Genomic DNA, 21,228 nt, shown 5'->3' with positions numbered 1-21,228 from the left:
TCGTACATCTAATGATATGTTCAGCCACAGACCAATCAATAATTCATTAATTCATCCAGTCGTTTATTCATTCTTCCATAACGTATTCCATCATTACTATTCACATCCATTCTACCCATCTATTAAGTATATGTCCATCCCTTCATCATCGAGTCATCCAAACATCTGGTCATATAAACTATTCGTCCCTCTGTTTATGCTTTCATCATTCATTCAAAAAATGTCATTGTCTCTTTGTCATCAGTCCAATCATCCATCCATCCAATAGTGCATTTATTATCCACCCATAAAGGATTAATCCCTTCATCTTTGCATCCATTCATCACTAACCACCCATTAAGATAGTATTTGTTCATCCTGTCACCCCTCTGTCCTTAATGAAGCAGCCATTCATCCATTTACATCTGTCCAATCATCAGTTTATCATTCCATCCCTTCATCAACCCATCCATCCATTATCCATAGTGTATCTATTCATTCACTCACCCTTTAAGCTAAGTATTCCCTATCCATCCATCCCTCCTTCCATGAAGTAATTATCAATTTTAATCAATTCATCCAATCATTTATAAAGTATTTTCCATCCATCCATCCTTCCATCAAGTAATTATCCATTTTAATCAATTCATCCAATAATTTATAAAGTATTTTCCATCCATCCAACCATCCTTTCATTAAGTAATTTTATCATCCATAAAGTATTCATCTATACCCATCCACTCATTAATGAAGTATGTTTTCATTCATTCACTCATGTATCCATCCAACCACGGTCTATAAAGTATTAATTTATCCATATATCCACCATTTATAAACTATTCTCCAATCATCCATAAAGTATTCACCTATTTTCTTGAATTAATCCATTCATATATAAAGTATTTATTCATTAATTCGCCAATACAAACATACTATTTATTTACCATCTATCATCCATCAATAAAGTATTCATCTATACCCATCGACTCATTTATGAAGTATGTAACCATTCATTCACTCATCTATCCGTCCAACAACGGCCTATAAAGTATTCATTCATCCATATATCCACCATTTACAAAGTATTCTCCATCCATCCATCTATAATGTATTCACCCATTTTCTTGAATTCAACCATTTAAATATAAAATATTTATTAATTAATTCACCAATACAAACATACTATTTATTCACCATCCATCCATCCATCCATTAAGTATTCACCCATATTTTTTAATTCATCCATTCAAATATAAAGTATTTATTCATTAATTCGCCAATGCAAACATACTCTTTATCCACCATCTATATCCATCCATTCATTCGCTCATCCATCCGTCCAACCACAATCTATAATGTATACATTCATCCCACCATCTATCAACCATCATTAATTAAGTATTCATCCAATCATTCATACAGTATGTATCCAGTCATTCACTTTTAAATGCTTCCATCCACCATCAATAAAGTATTAATTATTCCATCATCAATAAAGTATTCATCCATATTCATCGACTCATTCGTTAAGTATTCATAACTCATCCATACATGCATCCGCCAGCTATCATTCATCCAACCATCTATCATCAATTCAGTATTAATTTAGTCATTTATAAATATGTATCCATTCATTCATTTATAAATGCATCCATCCACCATCAATAAAGTATTCATCCATAATCTATCATAAATAAATTATTCCCCCATATTCATCCTCTTATTTATAAAGTATGTATCCATCCATCCACCATTTCAAAAGTATGCATTCATCCATCATTCCATCAATTAATTATTTCATATTCATCCACTCATTTATAACGGACAGTATGTCGCCATTTATTCACTTATCCATACGATTATACACCATCAATAAAGTAGTCATTCATCTATCATCAAAAAATTATTCATCCATATTCATCCACTCATTTATAAAGTATCCATACATCTATTCACCCATCCATCAATGTATCATCAATAAAGTATTCAACAATATTAATCCATTAATTTATAGAATTCATTCACTCCTCCATGCATACATCCCGCATCTAAAAAGTATTAATTCATCCAGCCATTAACCTATCTGTCCATCCACTCAACCATAAATAAAGTATTCATACATATATATATAAAGTATGTATTTATTCATTCACTCATCACTAAATACATCCACCAGCTGTAAAGTATTCATCCATCCATCATCAATAAATCATTTACCCGTATTCATCCTTTCATTTATAAAGTATATATCGCTTATCCAGTCATCCATCTATCCACCCATCTACCATCTAAAAAGAATGCATTCATTCATCGTTCCATCAATAAATTATTCATTCATATTCATCCACTCAAATATAAAGATTGTAGCCATTTATTCACTTATCCATTCAAGCATACACCATCTATAAAGTATTTATTCATTCATTCATCCATCATCAAAGAAAGATTAATCCATATTCATCCACTCATTTATAAAATATGTATACATCCATTCACCCATCCATCTACCATCTAAAAAGTATGCATTCATTTATTATTCCATCAATACATCATTCATATTCATCTACTCATTCGTAAAGTATGTAGCCATTTATTCACTAAACCGTACACCATCTATAAAGTATTCATTCATTCATTCATCCATCCATCCTCAAAAATTATTACTCCATATTCATCCACTCATTCATAAAGTATGTGTACATCCATTCACCCTTCCACCACCTAAAAGGGTATTCATCTATCAATAAAGTATTCATCCACATGAATCCTTTAATTTACAATTTATTTATCCACTCATTTATTAAATATGTATACTCCATTCACCCATCCATCTACCATCTAAAAGTATGCATTATTCATCGTTCCATCAATACATTATTCATTCATATTCATCAACTCATTTACAAAGTATGTAGCCATTTATTCACCAATCCATACATCTTCTATAAAGTATTAATTAATTCATTCATCCATCCATCCTCAAAAATTATTATTCCATATTCATCCACTCATTCATAAAGTATGTGTACATGCATTCATCCTTCCACCACCTAAAAGGGTATTCATCCATCATCGATCACTAAAGTATTCATCCACATGAATCCTTTGATTTACAAAAACATGTATATATTCATTCACTCATCCATACGTACATTCACCATCTAAAAAAGTATTGATTCATCCATTCCTCAATCATAAATAAACTATTCATACGTACGATCAATTCATTTATAATGTGTCCATTCATTCACTTATCCATACGGACATCCACCATCTATAAAGTATTTATCCAGCCATGGATAAAGTATTTATTCATATTCATCCATTCATTTATAATGTATGTTTCAATTAATTCACACATCCACACATCAATTTGTAATCTTATCAATTATTTGTCCATCCATCTATCCCTCAGTTCATCCATACATTTGCTTATCTGTCCATGTAAGGTATGAATAATGAATAAAGTGTTCATTAATCCATTCATCCATTTAGGTGACGCTGTTGCCAGAGGGCGTGTATACAGAGATAGTACAGTGGACAATGACCACTGCAGAGGATGCTGGCTACCAGTAGGACATAAAGTAGCATACAGTAAACATACAGTAGGGAAGCTATTCATATGGCTCTGACACATTTTACAATGCAGTCCGCGGAAAATGATAGAAAGTGTCACTCACCTTAGCAAATGGCGCTGTCTTCTAAATTACAAATACCACAAAACACATTTTAAGATACTCAAACCTCGATTTTAATCTGGCGGCTAAAGTGTAAATTTGTCACGTTACGTGTGTGATAGCAAAATTACTTGTACTTGTTTTGATCGATGATGTTCTTTGAACGGGTCGCCAAAAGTCGTTTGTTGGGCTCAGGAAAGTGACACTTGGCAAGAGATCTATTATCTAATCAAGCTCTGTCTCCTGTGTCTTTGATGTAACATGTGGACTATAGTTGACGTGGGCATGTGTTTTTCCTCTTCCTGACCCCCAACATAGCTAAATTATTCCTCTTTCCTGAGTGACCCCCCCCCCGCTCCCTTCTGGGCAAACAACACCCTCTCCTTCTTCACAGGACTTTAGGTATTCATTCCACTGTTGTACTGTATGTAAATGAGCATGGAGCGTGGGACTTCTGAGAATGTATAATTGTCATGTCAAATTCTAAAGGAGTTAGAACAAGCTGGAACGAACGGATGTGTCGTTCTGGTTTGGTCTCGCTTGGCAAAGCTTGTTATTATTTGTTTGTTACTTTAATAAATCATTTTAAAGCTATTTGTCACTAAAGCAGGGGTCGGGATCCTTTTTGGCTGAGAGAGCCATGAAAGACAAATATTTCAAAATGTATTTCCGTGAGAGCCATAATCATATTTTTTTTACACTGAATACAACTAAATGCGTGCATTTTTAAGTAAGACCAAGATTTTTAGAGTATAATAAGTCTCTTATTCTTTTTCATAACATTGTTATTCTGAAGCTAACCAATAATAAATAAAATGTCATGTCTGTTGATCATGTTTTTGTTTGGCCATGTGCTGTTTGTCTTTTGGACTCTTTAAGTTCCTGTTTTTTTCCACTCCCTTGTCTGGTTTCCTTGGTTACTCCTTTTGTCCACCTGTCTCGGGTGGACAAAACGCCCGCTCACCTGCTTCCCGAGCACTAATCAGAGGCAGTATTTAAGCTCGTCTTTGCCAGTCAGTCGCCCTGGCGTCAATGTGATCTTTTCTTGCTCTTGTTTCATGCCTTGCCATAGTTTCGTGCTTCATGCCATGCCAAGTAAGTTTTGTTTGATTTATGTTCATAGTCTGTTTATGCGTTAGCTTTCTTCCTTAGCCCAAGTTGTGCCTCCGCTGTGAGCAATTTTTGTTTTTATCTTTTTTTAGTTTAAATTAAGTTATGTTTTTACCTAAATGCCATGTCCCGAGTAGTCTGTCTGCCTTCCTGGGAGAACGACCCCGCAGCAAGCTGCGACCCCCCCATCGTGACATAAAATACTTCTTACCATTAATGCGACTTCTTGAACAGGTGCGGTAGGAAACGGATGGATGGATTTAAATGCATGTCAATATTTTATATTTTGAATGTTATTTTTAGCACTGGGATATCCAGCGGAATTATTCATAATTATCGCGTTAAGCAATGTCAGCTAAGATTTATCTGAGAGCCAGATGCAGTCATCAAAAGAGCCACATCTGGCTTTAGAGCCATAGGTTCCCTACCCCTGCACTAAAGGATCGTCTTTAAGAAATGTCCACGACACGTGTGTCAGGTAAACCGGGACGAATGGGGCCATAGGAAGCTCCTTTCTACTGCACAGTTGCATAAAGTATGTGAAGGATATGTTTGGCAGTGAGCTGCTGCATGGCTGCCTGGGTCTGCTTCTGGAAAGCCAGCCTGGCTTCACACTTGCAAGGATCCACCACCACCACCTCCACCACTTTCACCTCTGCGCCAACAACGAATGACACGTGACATTTGAAATCGTTACATTCACCAGTGATATCAGCAATTTTTAATCCATGAAACAGTAGAAAGGGTAAGAGCTTACGTTTCAGGGAACACGTCCTCTGGTCCGCATTCAGGGTGTAACCGTGGCGACACTTGCAGTAGTAGGACGTGTCGCTGTTGACACAGGTGTGCTCGCAGTCGTTTCCAATGACACAGGGGTCCAGACCTACAGTAGGGAATAAGGGGCTCATTCTGCTGGTATTACAAATGTAAAATACACTACAATGTAGGACAGGCCTGGGCAATTATTTTGACTTGGGGGCCAAATTTAGAGAAAAAAAATCTGTCTGGGGGCCTGTATATCTGATTTTTACGATAACTAATACAAAACCTCACACAATAATGACTGAATGCTAAAAACTTTATGACAGTCCGCCTTAAAAAACGGAATATCATTTTTAATTTTTTTTACTGAATGAGACACCCAGAATGTCCATGAAAAATAAAGAATGTGGGATCTACAATATTAACTATGAGCGATAAAACACTGAATATTGTCATCTTTCGGGAATGTAAACATCAAAATGTGTTTGTGTTGCTAAAGGCGGCCGCAATACCCCGCTTCCCACCTACAGCTTTCTTCTTTGACGTCTCCATTTTTCATTGAACAAATTGCAAAAAATTCAGCAACACATGTGGAATTATACGATGAAAAGAGACGACTTATAGCTGGGAACGGTGCTGGAACCAAAACCTCCACTACAATGCATGACGTCACGCGCACGTGTCATCATACCGCGACGTTTTAGCATGATACTTCCGCGCGAAATTTAAAACTGCAATTTAGTAAACTAAAAAAGCCGAATTGGCATGTGTTGCAATGTTAATGTCTCATCATTGATATATAAACTATCAGACTAAGTGGTCGCTAGTAGTGGCTTTCAGTAGGCCTTTAAAACACTCTCTACCTCTAACAACCAAAAAGCTGTGAAAACGATGATGCTGTGTTCCAAATTTAAGTTATTTACTGAAATTGAGTGAGCCTATGGCTTTGCACTTTGTTATATATATATATATATATATATATATATATATATATATATATATATATATATATATATATATATATATATATAGGACAGGCCTGGGCAATTATTTTGACTTGGGGGCCAAATTTAGAGAAAAAAAATCTGTCTGGGGGCCTGTATATCTGATTTTTACGATAACTAATACAAAACCTCACACAATAATGACTGAATGCTAAAAACTTTATGACAGTCCGCCTTAAAAAACGGAATATAATTTTTAATTTTTTTTACTGAATGAGACACCCAGAATGTCCATGAAAATAAAGAATGTGGGATCTACAATATTAACTATGAGCGATAAAACACTGAATATTGACAACATATGAACGTCACACTTCCTCATCAACATATTTTACTATCAAGCGAAACACAAAAAAATGCAACAGCGAAATATGAACGCAAAGTGAAAAAAAAAAAACAACACCACACCAATCTGACATATCACTAAGCTTTAGAACAGGGGTAGGGAACCTATGGCTCTAGAGCCAGATGTGGCTCTTTTGATGAAATCATCTGGCTCTCAGATAAATCTTAGCTGACATTGCTTAACATAGGGCTGTCCAAAGTGTGGCCCACGGGTATTTTTTTAACGGCCCCACGACACATTTTAAGAATACAATTAAAAAAAAATTAAAAACATAAAAAGTGGTATAAAAGAGCAAACAGGTGAAATGTAACAAGAAATTGTTGCAATGCTTTTACTCTTATAACACATTGCTTTCTTTAAAAAATAATAATGAATCAAAATCAATGTCATTTTGAATTATTGACCGATTCAAGGCTTCGATGACATCACATTAAATATTCCACTTTGAGATATTTTTTGGGGGAAATGTTGCATATTTTGTGTTTGACCATATAAAAACTGAACTGTTTCTTTTTTTTTTTTTAAAGAAGCGCCTAAAACAAACAAACAAAACATAAACATCAATAAAACTTAAAATTGACGGATATATCTGAAGTTGATCTTGAGATTATTGTGCTAAAAGTAAACGGTAAATAAAATGTATATTTTATTTTTTAACACTTTAATAAGTAGGACACTTTTGGGTCCGTAAATATTTTAGTGTGATTTGTTTTTAAGTGTAATTGCTCAAAAAATAATAATGAATCAAAATCCAAAATTAAAGCTCCAATTATTATATAAACTCAAATATTCCACCTAAAAAACATATTGGGTGAAAATATTGCATATTGTGTGTTTTTTCCATTTTTTTTTTGTCGAATGTTGATCTAGAGATTTAAAACTTGCATAATAATAAAAATTATAATACTGAATAATGACACATTTTTAATATTTTTTCTGACCAAAACCCTTTGGGTCCCCGGGATCATTACTGAGTGGAGGCCTAAATGTATATTTTTATACATATATTGTATTGGTTTTTAAAATAAAAATTATGAAAATAGCCCCCACTTGCTCTGATTTTTCAGTGTGCGGCCCTCAGTGGAAAAAGTTTGGACACCCCTGGCTTAACAGGATAATTATGAATAATTCCGCTAGTAATCACAGTGCTAAAAATACCGTTCAAAATATAAAACATTCTCATGCATTTTATCCATCCATCTGTTTTCCACCAGACTTGTTCAAGAAGTCACATTAATGGTAAGAAGTATTTGATTTATTATTGGTTAACTTCAGAATAAGAATGTTATTAAAAAGAATAGGAGATTTATTAAACCCTAAACATGTTGGTCTTCCTTAAAAATGCAGACATTTAGTTGTATTCAGTCTTAAAAAATATTATACGGCTCTCACGGAAATACATTTTAAAATATTTGGCTTTCATGGCTCTCTCAGGCAAAAAGGTTCCCGACCCCTGCTTTAGAACTTTGTTGTAAAAATTTCCTTCTGCATTTCAGGCTGGCCACCCTTGAAAAACTATGTGGAAATGCTTCCCACCCACACTGCTTGGATCCTTAGAGTACCATAGCAACTCATTAGATTACCATAGTAACTAATTAAAAATGAGTACGATAGTAACTCATTAAAAATGAGTACGATAGTAACTCATTAGATTGCCATAGTAACTCATTAGAGTACCATAGTAACTAATTAGATTACCATAGTAACTCATTAGATTACCATAGTAACTCATTAGAGTACCATAGTAACTCATTAGATTACCATAGTAACTCATTAAAAATGAGTACGATAGTAACTCATTAGATTGCCATAGTAACTCATTAGAGAACTATAGTAACTAATTAGATTACCATAGTAACTCATTAGAGTACCATAGTAACTAATTAGATTGCCATAGTAACTCATTAGAGTACCATAGAAAATTAATTACCATAGTAACTCATTAGAGTACCATAGTAACTAATTAGATTACCATAGTAACTCATTAGAGTACTATAGTAACTAATTAGATTACCATAGCAACTCTTTAGATTACCATAGTAACTCATTAGATTACCATAGTAACTCATTTGATTACCATAGCAACTCATTAGATTACCATAGTAACTCATTAATTACCATAGTAACTCATTAGAGTACCATAGCAACTCATTAGATTACCATAGTAACTCATTAGAGTACCATAGTAACTCATTAGATTACCATAGTAACTCATTGGATTACCATAGTAACTAATTAGATTACAATAGTAACTCATTAGATTACCATAGCAACTCATTAGATTACCATAGTGACTCATTAGAGTACCATAGTAACTCATTAGATTACCATAGTAACTCATTAAAAATGAGTACGATAGTAACTCATTAGATTGCCATAGTAACTCATTAGAGTACCATAGTAACTAATTAGATTACCATAGTAACTCATTAGAGTACCATAGTAACTAATTAGATTGCCATAGTAACTCATTAGAGTACCATAGTAACTAATTACCATAGTAACTCATTAGAGTACCATAGTAACTAATTAGATTACCATAGTAACTCATTAGAGTACTATAGTAACTAATTAGATTACCATAGCAACTCATTAGATTACCATAGTAACTCATTAGATTACCATAGTAACTCATTAGATTACCATAGCAACTCATTAGATTACCATAGTAACTCATTAGATTACCATAGTAACTCATTAGATTACCATAGTAACTCATTAGATTACCATAGTAACTCATTAGAGTACCATAGTAACTAATTAAAAATGAGTACGATAGTAACTCATTAAAAATGAGTACGATAGTAACTCATTAGATTGCCATAGTAACTCATTAGAGTACCATAGTAACTAATTAGATTACCATAGTAACTCATTAGATTACCATAGTAACTCATTAGAGTACCATAGTAACTCATTAGATTACCATAGTAACTCATTAAAAATGAGTACGATAGTAACTCATTAGATTGCCATAGTAACTCATTAGAGAACTATAGTAACTAATTAGATTACCATAGTAACTCATTAGAGTACCATAGTAACTAATTAGATTGCCATAGTAACTCATTAGAGTACCATAGAAAATTAATTACCATAGTAACTCATTAGAGTACCATAGTAACTAATTAGATTACCATAGTAACTCATTAGAGTACTATAGTAACTAATTAGATTACCATAGCAACTCTTTAGATTACCATAGTAACTCATTAGATTACCATAGTAACTCATTTGATTACCATAGCAACTCATTAGATTACCATAGTAACTCATTAATTACCATAGTAACTCATTAGAGTACCATAGCAACTCATTAGATTACCATAGTAACTCATTAGAGTACCATAGTAACTCATTAGATTACCATAGTAACTCATTGGATTACCATAGTAACTAATTAGATTACAATAGTAACTCATTAGATTACCATAGCAACTCATTAGATTACCATAGTGACTCATTAGAGTACCATAGTAACTCATTAGATTACCATAGTAACTCATTAAAAATGAGTACGATAGTAACTCATTAGATTGCCATAGTAACTCATTAGAGTACCATAGTAACTAATTAGATTACCATAGTAACTCATTAGAGTACCATAGTAACTAATTAGATTGCCATAGTAACTCATTAGAGTACCATAGTAACTAATTACCATAGTAACTCATTAGAGTACCATAGTAACTAATTAGATTACCATAGTAACTCATTAGAGTACTATAGTAACTAATTAGATTACCATAGCAACTCATTAGATTACCATAGTAACTCATTAGATTACCATAGTAACTCATTAGATTACCATAGCAACTCATTAGATTACCATAGTAACTCATTAGATTACCATAGTAACTCATTAGATTACCATAGTAACTCATTAGATTACCATAGTAACTCATTAGATTACCATAGCAACTCATTAGAGTACCATAGTAACTCATTAGATTACCATAGTAACTCATTAGAGTACCATAGTAACTAATTAGATTGCCATAGTAACCCATTAGAGTACCATAGTAACTAATTAGATTACCATAGTAACTCATTAGAGTACCATAGTAACTAATTAGATTACCATAGTAACTCATTAGAGTACCATAGTAACTCATTAGATTACCATAGTAACTCATTAGAGTACCATAGTAACTCATTAGATTACCATAGTAACTCATTAGAGTACGATAGTAACTAATTAGATTGCCATAGTAACTCATTAGAGTACGATAGTAACTAATTAGATTGCCATAGTAACTCATTAGAGTACCATAGTAACTAATTAGATTACCATAGTAACTCATTAGAGTACCGTAGTAACTAATTAGATTACCATAGTAACTCATTAGATTACCATAGTAACTCATTAGAGTACCATAGTAACTAATTAGATTACCATAGTAACTCATTAGAGTACCATAGTAACTAATTAGATTACCATAGTAACTCATTAGAGTACCATAGTAACTAATTAGATTACCATAGTAACTCATTAGAGTACCATAGTAACTCATTAGATTACCATAGTAACTCATTAGAGTACCATAGTAACTAATTAGATTACCATAGTAACTCATTAGAGTACCATAGTAACTCATTAGAGTACCATAGTAACTAATTAGATTACCATAGTAACTCATTAGAGTACCATAGTAACTAATTAGATCACCATAGTAACTCATTAGAGTACCATAGTAACTCATTAGATTACCATAGTAACTAATTAGATTACCATAGTAACTTATTAGAGTACCATAGTAACTCATTAGATTACCATAGTAACTCATTAGAGTACCATAGTAACTCATTAGATTACCATAGTAACTCATTAGATTACCATAGTAACTCATTAGAGTACCATAGTAACTAATTAGATTACCATAGTAACTCATTAGATTACCATAGTAACTAGTATATCATGCAAAAGCTCAGATTCCAACAATTGAAATACTTTGTATAGTTCGGGGGTCGGCAACCCGGGGCTCTAGAGCCGCATGCGGTTCTTTAGCGCCGCCCCCGTGGTTCTCTGGAGCTTTTTCAAAAATGTATGAAAAATGGAAAAAGATGAAAGGGAAAATATATATTTTTTTGTTTTGATATGGTTTCTGTAGGACAAACATGACACAAACCTCACCAATCGTTATAAAGCACACTGTTTGTATTAAACATGCTTCACTGATGCAAGTATTTGGCGAGCGCCGTTTGGTCCTACTAATTTTGGCGGTCTTTGAACTCACCGTGGTTTGTTTACATCAGGGCTCGGCAACCCAAAATGTTGATAGAGCCATATTGGACCAAAAATACAAAAACAAATCCATCTGGAGCATACTTGTCAACCTTGAGACCTCCGATTTCGGGAGGAGGGTGTTGGGGGGCGTGGTCGGGGGTTGGGCGAGGAGCGTGGTTAAGACGGGAGGAGTGTATTTAAAGCTATCCATCCATCCATTTCCTACCGCTTATTCCCTTTGGGGTTGCTAGTGCCTATCTCAGCTACAATCTGGCGGAAGGCGTAGTACACCCTGGACAAGTCGCCACCTCATCGCAGTATGTGTAGAAATCTTTATTTATAATGTTATTGTCGCATATGCATGCACAGTAGATGGCAGTATTGTCCTGTTTAAGAGTGTCACAACATTTCTGTTTACGGCAGTCTAACTGCTTTACGGTGGACAAAAACGTGACTGCTGTTGTTGTGTGTTGTTGCCACGCGGGGAGGACGTTAATGAGACTGCCTAACAATAAGAAACCAAGAATTCGCCCTCGATCATTCTACAGTTATAACGTCATTGGGCAGGCACTCTGTTTATATTGTGGGAAAGCGGACGTGAAAACTGGCTGTCGGCACGTCACTCGGGTACACATGGAGCTGGAGGAGGCGTGGCCTACAGCTCCACCTGAATTTCCCGAGATTTTCAGGAGAAAATTTGTTTTCGGGAGAGGCGCTGAATTTCGGGAGTCTCCCGGAAAATCTGGGAGGGTTGGCAATCATGGTCTTGAGCCGCGAAAAATTAAAAGCCATATTACATACAGATAGTGTGTCAAGAGATATAAATTGAATTAAGAGGACTTAAAGGAAACTAAATGGCTCAAACATAGCTACAAATGAGGCATAATGATGCAATCTGTACATTTTTAGCTAGCCTAAATAGCATGTTAGCATCGGTAAACTTGAATAGCACTCCACACAAGTCAATAACATCAACAAAACTCACCTTTGTGTATTCATAAACAACGTTAAAAGTTTGGTGGACAAAATGAGACAGAAAAAGAAGTGGCATTAAACACGTCTTAGAAAGTCGAAGAAAGTTATACATGTAAAGTAAACAAACTACGGTGAGTTCAAGGGCCGTCAAAATTAGTAGGACAAAACGGCGCTCGCCAAATTCTCGAATCAGTGAAGCATGTTTAAAACAAACAGTGTGCTTTATAACAATTAGGGAGGTTTGTGTCATGTTTGTCCTCCTACAGAAACCATATTAAGACAAAAAATACGTTTTTCCCACTCATCTTTTTCCATTTTTCCTACATTTTTGAAAAAGCTCCAGAGAGCCACAAGGGCGGCGCTAAAGAGCCGCATACGCCTCTAGAGCCCCGGGTTGCCGACCCCTGGTTTACATGTAAAACTTTCTCCGACTTCCAGGACGTGTTTTATGCCACTTCTTTTTCTGTCTCATTTTGTCCACCAAACTTTTAACGTTTTGCGTGAATGCACAAAGGTGAGTTTTGTTGATGTTATTGACTTGTGTGGAGTGCTAATCAGACATATTTAGTCACTGCTTGACTGCAAGCTAATCGATGCTAACATGCTATTTAGGCTAGCTGTATGTACATATTGCATCATCATGCCTCGTTTGTAGCTATATTTGAGCTCATTTAGTTTCCTTTAAGTCCTCTTAATTCAATTTATATCTCATGACACACTATATGTATGTAATATGGCTTTTAAATTAGTTTTGCGGCTCCAGATAGATTTATTTTTGTATGTTTGGTCCAATATGACGCTTTCAACATTTTGGGTTGCCGACCCTTTGTAGTTGAAGACTTACGGTCATTAGAAAACATCATAATGGCAGCTACACTTTCCATCTTGAAGATCCAAAAAATTATTTGGGAATGTCCGGATTGAAAAATGTGGCCCCCAGGTCTTAATTTGCCCAGGTCTGTTGTAGGACGTACAGGTTATGTTCTACCCTACATAATACTGAAAATGTATTCAAATCTTAATTAATCCCTGTAAATTCACTTGGTATTGATCGGAACAAAATGATAAAACAGTAGACTTGGGATCAATGGGATTTATATGTAAAATGAGTTTAGAGCAGAACCTCATTTGTTCAAACGTCTGCTGGACGTTGATTGTCAAACTGGTTGTACGCACGAAGGGATTTACGGGAATTAAAATAGTTAAGCAAAACCCAGAGGATGCTAGTTTTGAAACTTGTATGAAATAATTCGGAGTGTCCCGATCCAATATCGGCAAAATAAACAAGTCGGATGATATCGGCTCGCACTGTCATGATCCACGACTTGGATCGTGGCATGTTCTGGTTTTGTTATCACCCTGTTTTGTATTTGACGTCCTTAGTTCCTGGTGGCACTTCCTGTTTTGTTTCTGTTGTCATAGTAACTCATTAGTGTCACCTGTCTCTTGTTTGTCTTCGCGCACCTGATTTGTGATTATCTCCTTATTTAAGACTTCCTTTGTTCGCCATTGGTTCTCGGACTCTTACTTGCTTCTACGCAACAGATGACGTCGCTCTTCCCGCATTGTGGTAACCTTCTCTTGATACTTGTTAGCTTCCACGCTATTCCTGCCCTGTTTATGTCCCTAGCCTCCATGCTAGCGATTTCTGTTTCTTTTGTCTTAGTGCCTTTGTGCAAGTCTTTTTGTTCCTAGTCTGTTTTATAGTGTGTAAATAAATTATCATTCCTACTTTCACGCTGTGTTCCATCTCCGCCGCACCCACGAGAACGCAAACACGCACCACGATGCCACCCAAGCGTCACATGCACCTAAAATCTGTGTTATAAGTTCCGATAAAAACAGTCCTGGAGCATGTTGACTTGTGCAAAGTTAACCTCTGAATGTCCTCTGATTAGCACACAAATGTGGTATTTTGTTGTATTTTCGTTAAGTCACTGACAAAAGGTAACGGTGGTAGGCTACTAGCAGCTACACATCAGCTCGGCAGGCATAAAATAGCGCAAGTGAGGCATATTGTGCATAATAAGTCTCCTTAATTGAACAATATTGCTTTGTAAAACACAGGGTCGGAATTGGGGTTTAAATCACCAAAGTGATTCCCGAGCGCGGTCACCGCTGCTGCTCACTGCTCCCCTCACTTTCCAGGGGGTAGAACAAGGGGATGGGTCACCAAAACTAGTGTGTGTGTGACTATCAGTGGTACTTTAATTGTTAACATTTTGTCAAATAGTTATAGTTGCATATTACTTAAACAGACAAAAGTCGAAGCATATTAGAAAGTAAACGTTTCTTAACATGCCGTGAATTATTGTGACCACTAGGTGGCACCGAAAACGCAAATAAACACTTTAAAATCATTAAAAAGGTTAGTGTTTTCATACCTATCCTTATTCTCTGAGTAATTTCAATCGATCTAGCCTTTTATAATGTTCCGCACTACAAAATAATAAAAGTATGAACTTGTGTTGTCCCGATACCAATATTTTAGTACCAAAATGTATTTAGATACTTTTCGGTACTTTTTGTAACTAAGGGGGACCACAAAATAATGGCATTATGGGCTTTATTTTAACAAAAAATGTTATGGTACATTAAACTTATGTTTATTATTGCATACAAGACAACTTGTCTTTTAGTAGTAATTAAATAAACAAAAGCTCCTAATTTAGCTGCTGACATATGCGGTAACATATTCTATTATTTTGTCAAAATTATGAGGGACAAACTGTAAAATAGGATTATAAATCCACTTCTTCATTTACTGTTAATATCTGCTTACTTTCTCTCTGAACACTACTGTTAAAATGTAATAATCACTTATTCTTCTGTTGTTTGGATGCTTGACATTAGTTTTGGATGATACCAAACCTTTAGGTATCGATCCGATACCAAGAAGTTACAGGATCATACATTGGTCATATTCAAAGTCTTCATGTGTCCAGGGACATATTTCCTGAGTTTATAAACATAGTATAAATTATAAAAAAATTGTGACGATAAAATTATTGATGTAATCATAAAAGTATCGACTAGATACGCTCTTGTATTTGGTATCATTACAGTGGATGCCAGGTGTAGATCCACCCATGACATTTGTTTACGTTCAGGGTCCTATCCTACGGCGTGTTTAGCTATTCCTCGTCCTGCAGTGATGATACTTTTAAGAAACTCACTTTATTTGTCGCCATGGAGACGAGGATTAGTGATTTAGAAGTAGCTAGAACACTGCAGACTGCAGCTCAACTTTAGCCACGAGCTAACTTAGGGCGTTCCAGTGTTATAATATCAAGTTTAACTTTGGTTTTTAGGCCAAAATGCGTCCGTTCTCCCTTTTCTGTCTACACACTGTGTCTGCTTGTAAGTACTCTGTGATTGTGCACTGCCAAATATGCTCCTCTGCTCGTAAAACCAGCAATGTCACGACGTGAAGAAGCGCCGTCATGCCCCGGAACTGGTACTTTTTAAACAGAGAATTGTAATGTATACTTTACAACCCGAGTATGTACTATGATTCCTGCTGATATCGTATCGTATTAATATTGGTATCGGCATACACTTAAGGCTCCAATATTGGTATTGTATCGGACGTTAAAACGTTGTATACGACACCTGTAGAAATAGCCGTACAAATGCAAAGCTATTCACCAAAATTCGATGTAATATTGTTTAACTCAAACGTTGACGTTAGATTGTTCTGGCAAGCGAAAGTAGCAAAAAATGGTGACACCTGGGAGGTGACACGGGTAAAATTTTGACAATAACTGGAACTAAATGAGGTTCTGTCTGTAATAGTACACCATGTACAGTGGGGCAAAAAAGTATTTAGTCAGCCAGCGATTGTGCAAGTTCTCCCACTTAAAATGATGACAGAGGTCTGTAATTTTCATCATAGGTACACTTCAACTGTGACAGACAGAATGTGAAAAAAAAATCTAGGAATTCACATTGTAGGAATTTTAAAGAATTTAGTTGTAAATTATGGTGGAAAATAAGTATTTGGTCACTTCAAATAAGGAAGATCTCTGGCTCTCACAGACCTGTAACTTCTTCTTGTAGAAGCTCTTCTGTCCTCCACTCGTTACTTGTGTTAATGGCACTTGTTTGAACTTGTTATCTGTATAAAAGACACCTGTCCACAGCCTCAAACAGTCAGACTCCAAACTCCACTATGGCCAAGACCAAAGAGCTGTTGAAAGACACCAGGAAAAGAATTGTACACCTGCACCAGACTGGGAAAAGTGAATATACAATAGGCAAGCAGCTTGGTGTGAAAAAATCAACTGTTGGAGCAATTATCCACTGATAATCTCCCTCGATCTGGGGCTCCACGCAAGATCTCATCCCGTGGGGTAAAAATGATCATGAGAACGGTGAGCAAAAATCCCAGAACCACACCTGCAGAGAGTTGGGACCAAAGTAACAAAGGTTACCATCAGTAACACACTACGCCGAGAGGGAATCAAATCCTGCAGTGCCATACGTGTCCCCCTGCTTAAGCCAGTGCATGTCCAGGCCCGTCTGATACAGCAGAGGATTGGGGGAATGCCATGTGGTCAAGATGAAACCAAAATAGAACTTTTTGGTATAAACTCAACTCGTCGTGTTTGGAGGAAGAAGAATACTGAGTTGCATCCCAAGAACACCACACCTACTGTGAAGCATGGGGGTGGAAACATCATGCTTTGGGGCTGTTTTTCTGCTAAGGGGACAGGACGATTGATCCGTGTTAAGGAAAGAATGAATGGGGCCATGTATCGTGAGATTTTGAGCCAAAACCTCATTCCTGTCAGGCTTTCCCCTGACAGTTTGTCTATGTTTTAGTTTTTTCCTCCGCATTTGTCTTTGTTTCCTCTGTCTTTAGTATCTCCTGTCTTTAGTTCCTGTCAAGTGCTCTTATTTTGGTTCAGCTTCCTGTTTGTCTCCCTGTGTGCTGTTGTCACCTCATCTGCGGCGGATTGGCACCAGGCCACACCTGTTGTCAATCAGCCCGCTCCTATTTGTACCCACTTTGTCTTCCAGTCAGTGCTGGATCATTGTATTGTCATTTGTATTGTCGTTGCCACATATCACTCTTGTCGTGCTACCTGTCGTGTCGTTTTGTTACAGCTCTACTGCCTGTTATGCTACATTTTGTCCTGGTCGTCGTAGCGGTAAGCTGTTTCTGTTAGCATTAGTTATTTCCAGTTTTTCAGTTTGCTATCCACTAGCTTCCATGCTTAAGTTCCTTTTTGTTTTCTAGCTTCCAGTGCTAGCTCCCTTAGTTTGTTATTCCGCCCACGTGCGTGCCTTTTGCTTGTTCTTGTTTAGTTTTAATTAAATTATGTTTTCATATTCTATGCCTGCCTCTGTCTCTGCATCTTGGGGTTCAACAACAAATACCCATGACGGACAGGAACTAAAGACAGGAGATACTAAACACAGAGGAAACAAAGACAAATGCAGAGGAAAAAACTAAAACATGGACAAACTGTCAGGGTAAAGCCTGACACTTCCATCAGTGAGAGCTTTGAATGGTTGACCAAATACTTATTTTCCACCATAATTTACAAATAAATTCTTTAAAATTCCTACAATGTGAATCCCTGGATTTTTTTTCACTTTCTGTCTCACAGTTGAAGTGTACCTATGATGAAAATTACAGACCTCTGTCATCATTTTAAGTGGGAGAACTTGCACAATCGCTGGCTGACTAAATACTTTTTGCCCCACAGTACGTATAGATATGTCTTTAGCTGAAAGTTTAAGGCTAGTTTAACTCTAAGACTTTCTTTGGGATTCATTCTGTAGCTCAATTCAGGTTCTAGTGCCGACATCTGCAGTCTATGAAGAGGTTCACATGTTCTTTATTAAAATCTTTGTCTTAGGTTTCTGAGTGCAAGACGATTAGGAATGCCGAATGCCCCTGTTAGACTGCAGGAGCCTCATACTTTAAGAACCCGGCTTATTGATCCTGTTCTGTCTCCCTGTAATGTTTGTCTGATCTTGAATGGGATTGTGCTGAAATTGGTAATTTTCCTGAAGGAACTCTCCTGACGGAATAAATAAAGTACTATCTAATCTATTGGTATAGGTATTAGAAGGATTCTTGTTCCGTCTGAGTCCTACCGCACAGGGTCTCCCGAAACTCGGAGGTGAGCTTCTCGATAACGCCGTAGGTCTCCACGTAGAAGACATGGTCGTCCAAAGGTAAGCTCGCCATCTGCCTCAGAGACGCCATGTCGGCGCGGTCCACCCCGACCGCGTAGATCTGGATGCCCGCAGCCCGGGCGGTGGCGGATACTTCCTCCACTTGGTCCTGAGGTCTCCCGTCCGTCACAATAATGGCCACTTTGGCGATGTTCCTCGAGCGAGGCCGGGCTCCGGACTGCTCGATGAAGGCTTTGTTCAACGCTGTCCTGATGGCCAAACCCGTCATAGTGCCTGCCGCCAGGGGCTCGATCCGAGAGATGGCCTTTTTCATGTCGGCTTTGTTGAAGTGGTCCTTGAGCAGGAACTCGATCTTCACCGTGCTGGCGTAGTTGACCACCGCTACTCTTGTGGCGTCCGAGCCCACGACCAACGTGTCCACCATGTCCGCCAGGAATATCTTGACCTTCTCGAAATCGCTCGGACGGATGCTGCGCGAGCTGTCGATAATAAAGACCAGGTCCAAGGGCCGGCTCCTGCACTGAGAGTCTGTCTCTGGTGATCAACATGGCAGCGTTAATGGAACCCTTCGAGTCTTTGACCAGGTAAGAAGACTTGTTAGAGATGCACAGAGAACTTTTAGGCTTTGTGCATCGTCTCCAGAAAATGGTCAAAGGATGTTTGATCACATTGGTCTTATCTTTTCATCACAGGTGTGTGAATGAAAAGGACGCCACACAAGAGAAGACATAACAACACCTAACAAAGGACTTGGGAGTGGTTGTCCACTCGTCACCAACACTTGACAAAAGTTTGCACACAGATCTGTGTGCAAACTTTCAATCTAAATGCAACTCTTATCTTTAAGAGATATTTTATCACTCAACTTCCATTGCAAGGCATTGGTCATCTTTCATTGGAATACACCAAATTGTGCACAAACAAGTGTTGCATTTATTGTTGTGTTGAGCAAACATGCAAGTTTGAATCATCAGTTATTTCAGTCCAATTTACGACAGAATGGTTCAGTGTGTCTGAGAAAAGACTGGTGTCATAATATTTTGGGGGTAAAATATTGGTGTGCTCTATATTGGAGGCTCTAAGCAACCCTAGACATTGGGGCAAAGTCACATAACCGAAACAACAGTCATTTATCATGGCTGAATATTAAAGCTTAGCAATGACTACGTATTTTCCGGACTATGAGGCGCGCTTAAAATTTTTGTTTTCTCAAAACTCGACGGTGCGCCCTATAACCCAGTGCGCCTGATTGGTTGAGCTTACCCACCTCGAAGCCATTTTTTTTGGTACATGGTGTAATGATAAGTGTGACAGGTAGATGGCAGTCAAACGTAAGAGATACGTGTAGACTGCAATATGACTCAAGTAAAAAACACCAACATTTTTAAATGTTCCATTGAAAATATTGAACATTACACAAACGCTCAAAAATCTATCAAAATGTTTTAGTACGACTTTGGTGAGCTATGAAGCCGCACCGCTTGACGGACAATATCGGAATATCAGCCAAAAAGCCATTTTCGGACATCTCTAATTACAACTTTTATCTTAACGTAATGACATAATTCTTACACTGAATTTAACCTTCAGTAGGGTGTCACACATAATAGTCAATATTGAAAAAGCAGTCTTTTCAATAATATAAACACATTCTTCTCAAACTAGTTTATCATCAAGTCAGGGGAAGCATGTCTCAAACTTTCTGTAATCTCCACTTATTTACACAGAGAAACTTAAAATTGTTAAATTAAATTAGGCATACTAATATGTTAATTCCACGACTGTGTATATCGGTATCGGTTGATATCGGAATCGGTAATCAAAGAGTTGAACAATATTGGAATATCGGATATTGGCAAAAAGGCCATTATCGGACATCTCTACACACAAACAATTCGTTACAAAAATTTGGAGGTGTTAAAAATCACCAGGGAGAATTGCAAATGATAATCAGTAGCATGTCTATGGCAAATCCCATGTAGATTAGCATCGAGCTAG

General features: G+C 36.7%; 1 protein-coding gene across 2 annotated transcripts in view; it reads right to left on the bottom strand.

The window, feature by feature from the left end:
• LOC133542397 (matrilin-3-like) overlaps positions 1-21,228 on the bottom strand; it is a 41,027-nt gene that overhangs the window by 663 nt on the left and 19,136 nt on the right. For both annotated transcript variants that reach the window (XM_061886466.1, XM_061886465.1), the window contains exons 4-6: positions 19,189-19,764; positions 5,524-5,649; positions 5,319-5,421 (exon numbers count right to left, since the gene is read on the bottom strand). In XM_061886466.1, the coding sequence (XP_061742450.1) occupies positions 5,319-5,421; positions 5,524-5,649; positions 19,189-19,764 (805 nt within the window). The remainder of the gene's footprint in view (positions 1-5,318; positions 5,422-5,523; positions 5,650-19,188; positions 19,765-21,228) is intronic.

The sequence above is a fragment of the Nerophis ophidion genome, linkage group LG24, assembly GCF_033978795.1.
Source record: "Nerophis ophidion isolate RoL-2023_Sa linkage group LG24, RoL_Noph_v1.0, whole genome shotgun sequence".
In the NCBI taxonomy this organism is placed as follows: domain Eukaryota; kingdom Metazoa; phylum Chordata; class Actinopteri; order Syngnathiformes; family Syngnathidae; genus Nerophis; species Nerophis ophidion.
This window is presented reverse-complemented; position numbering and strand designations above follow the sequence as displayed.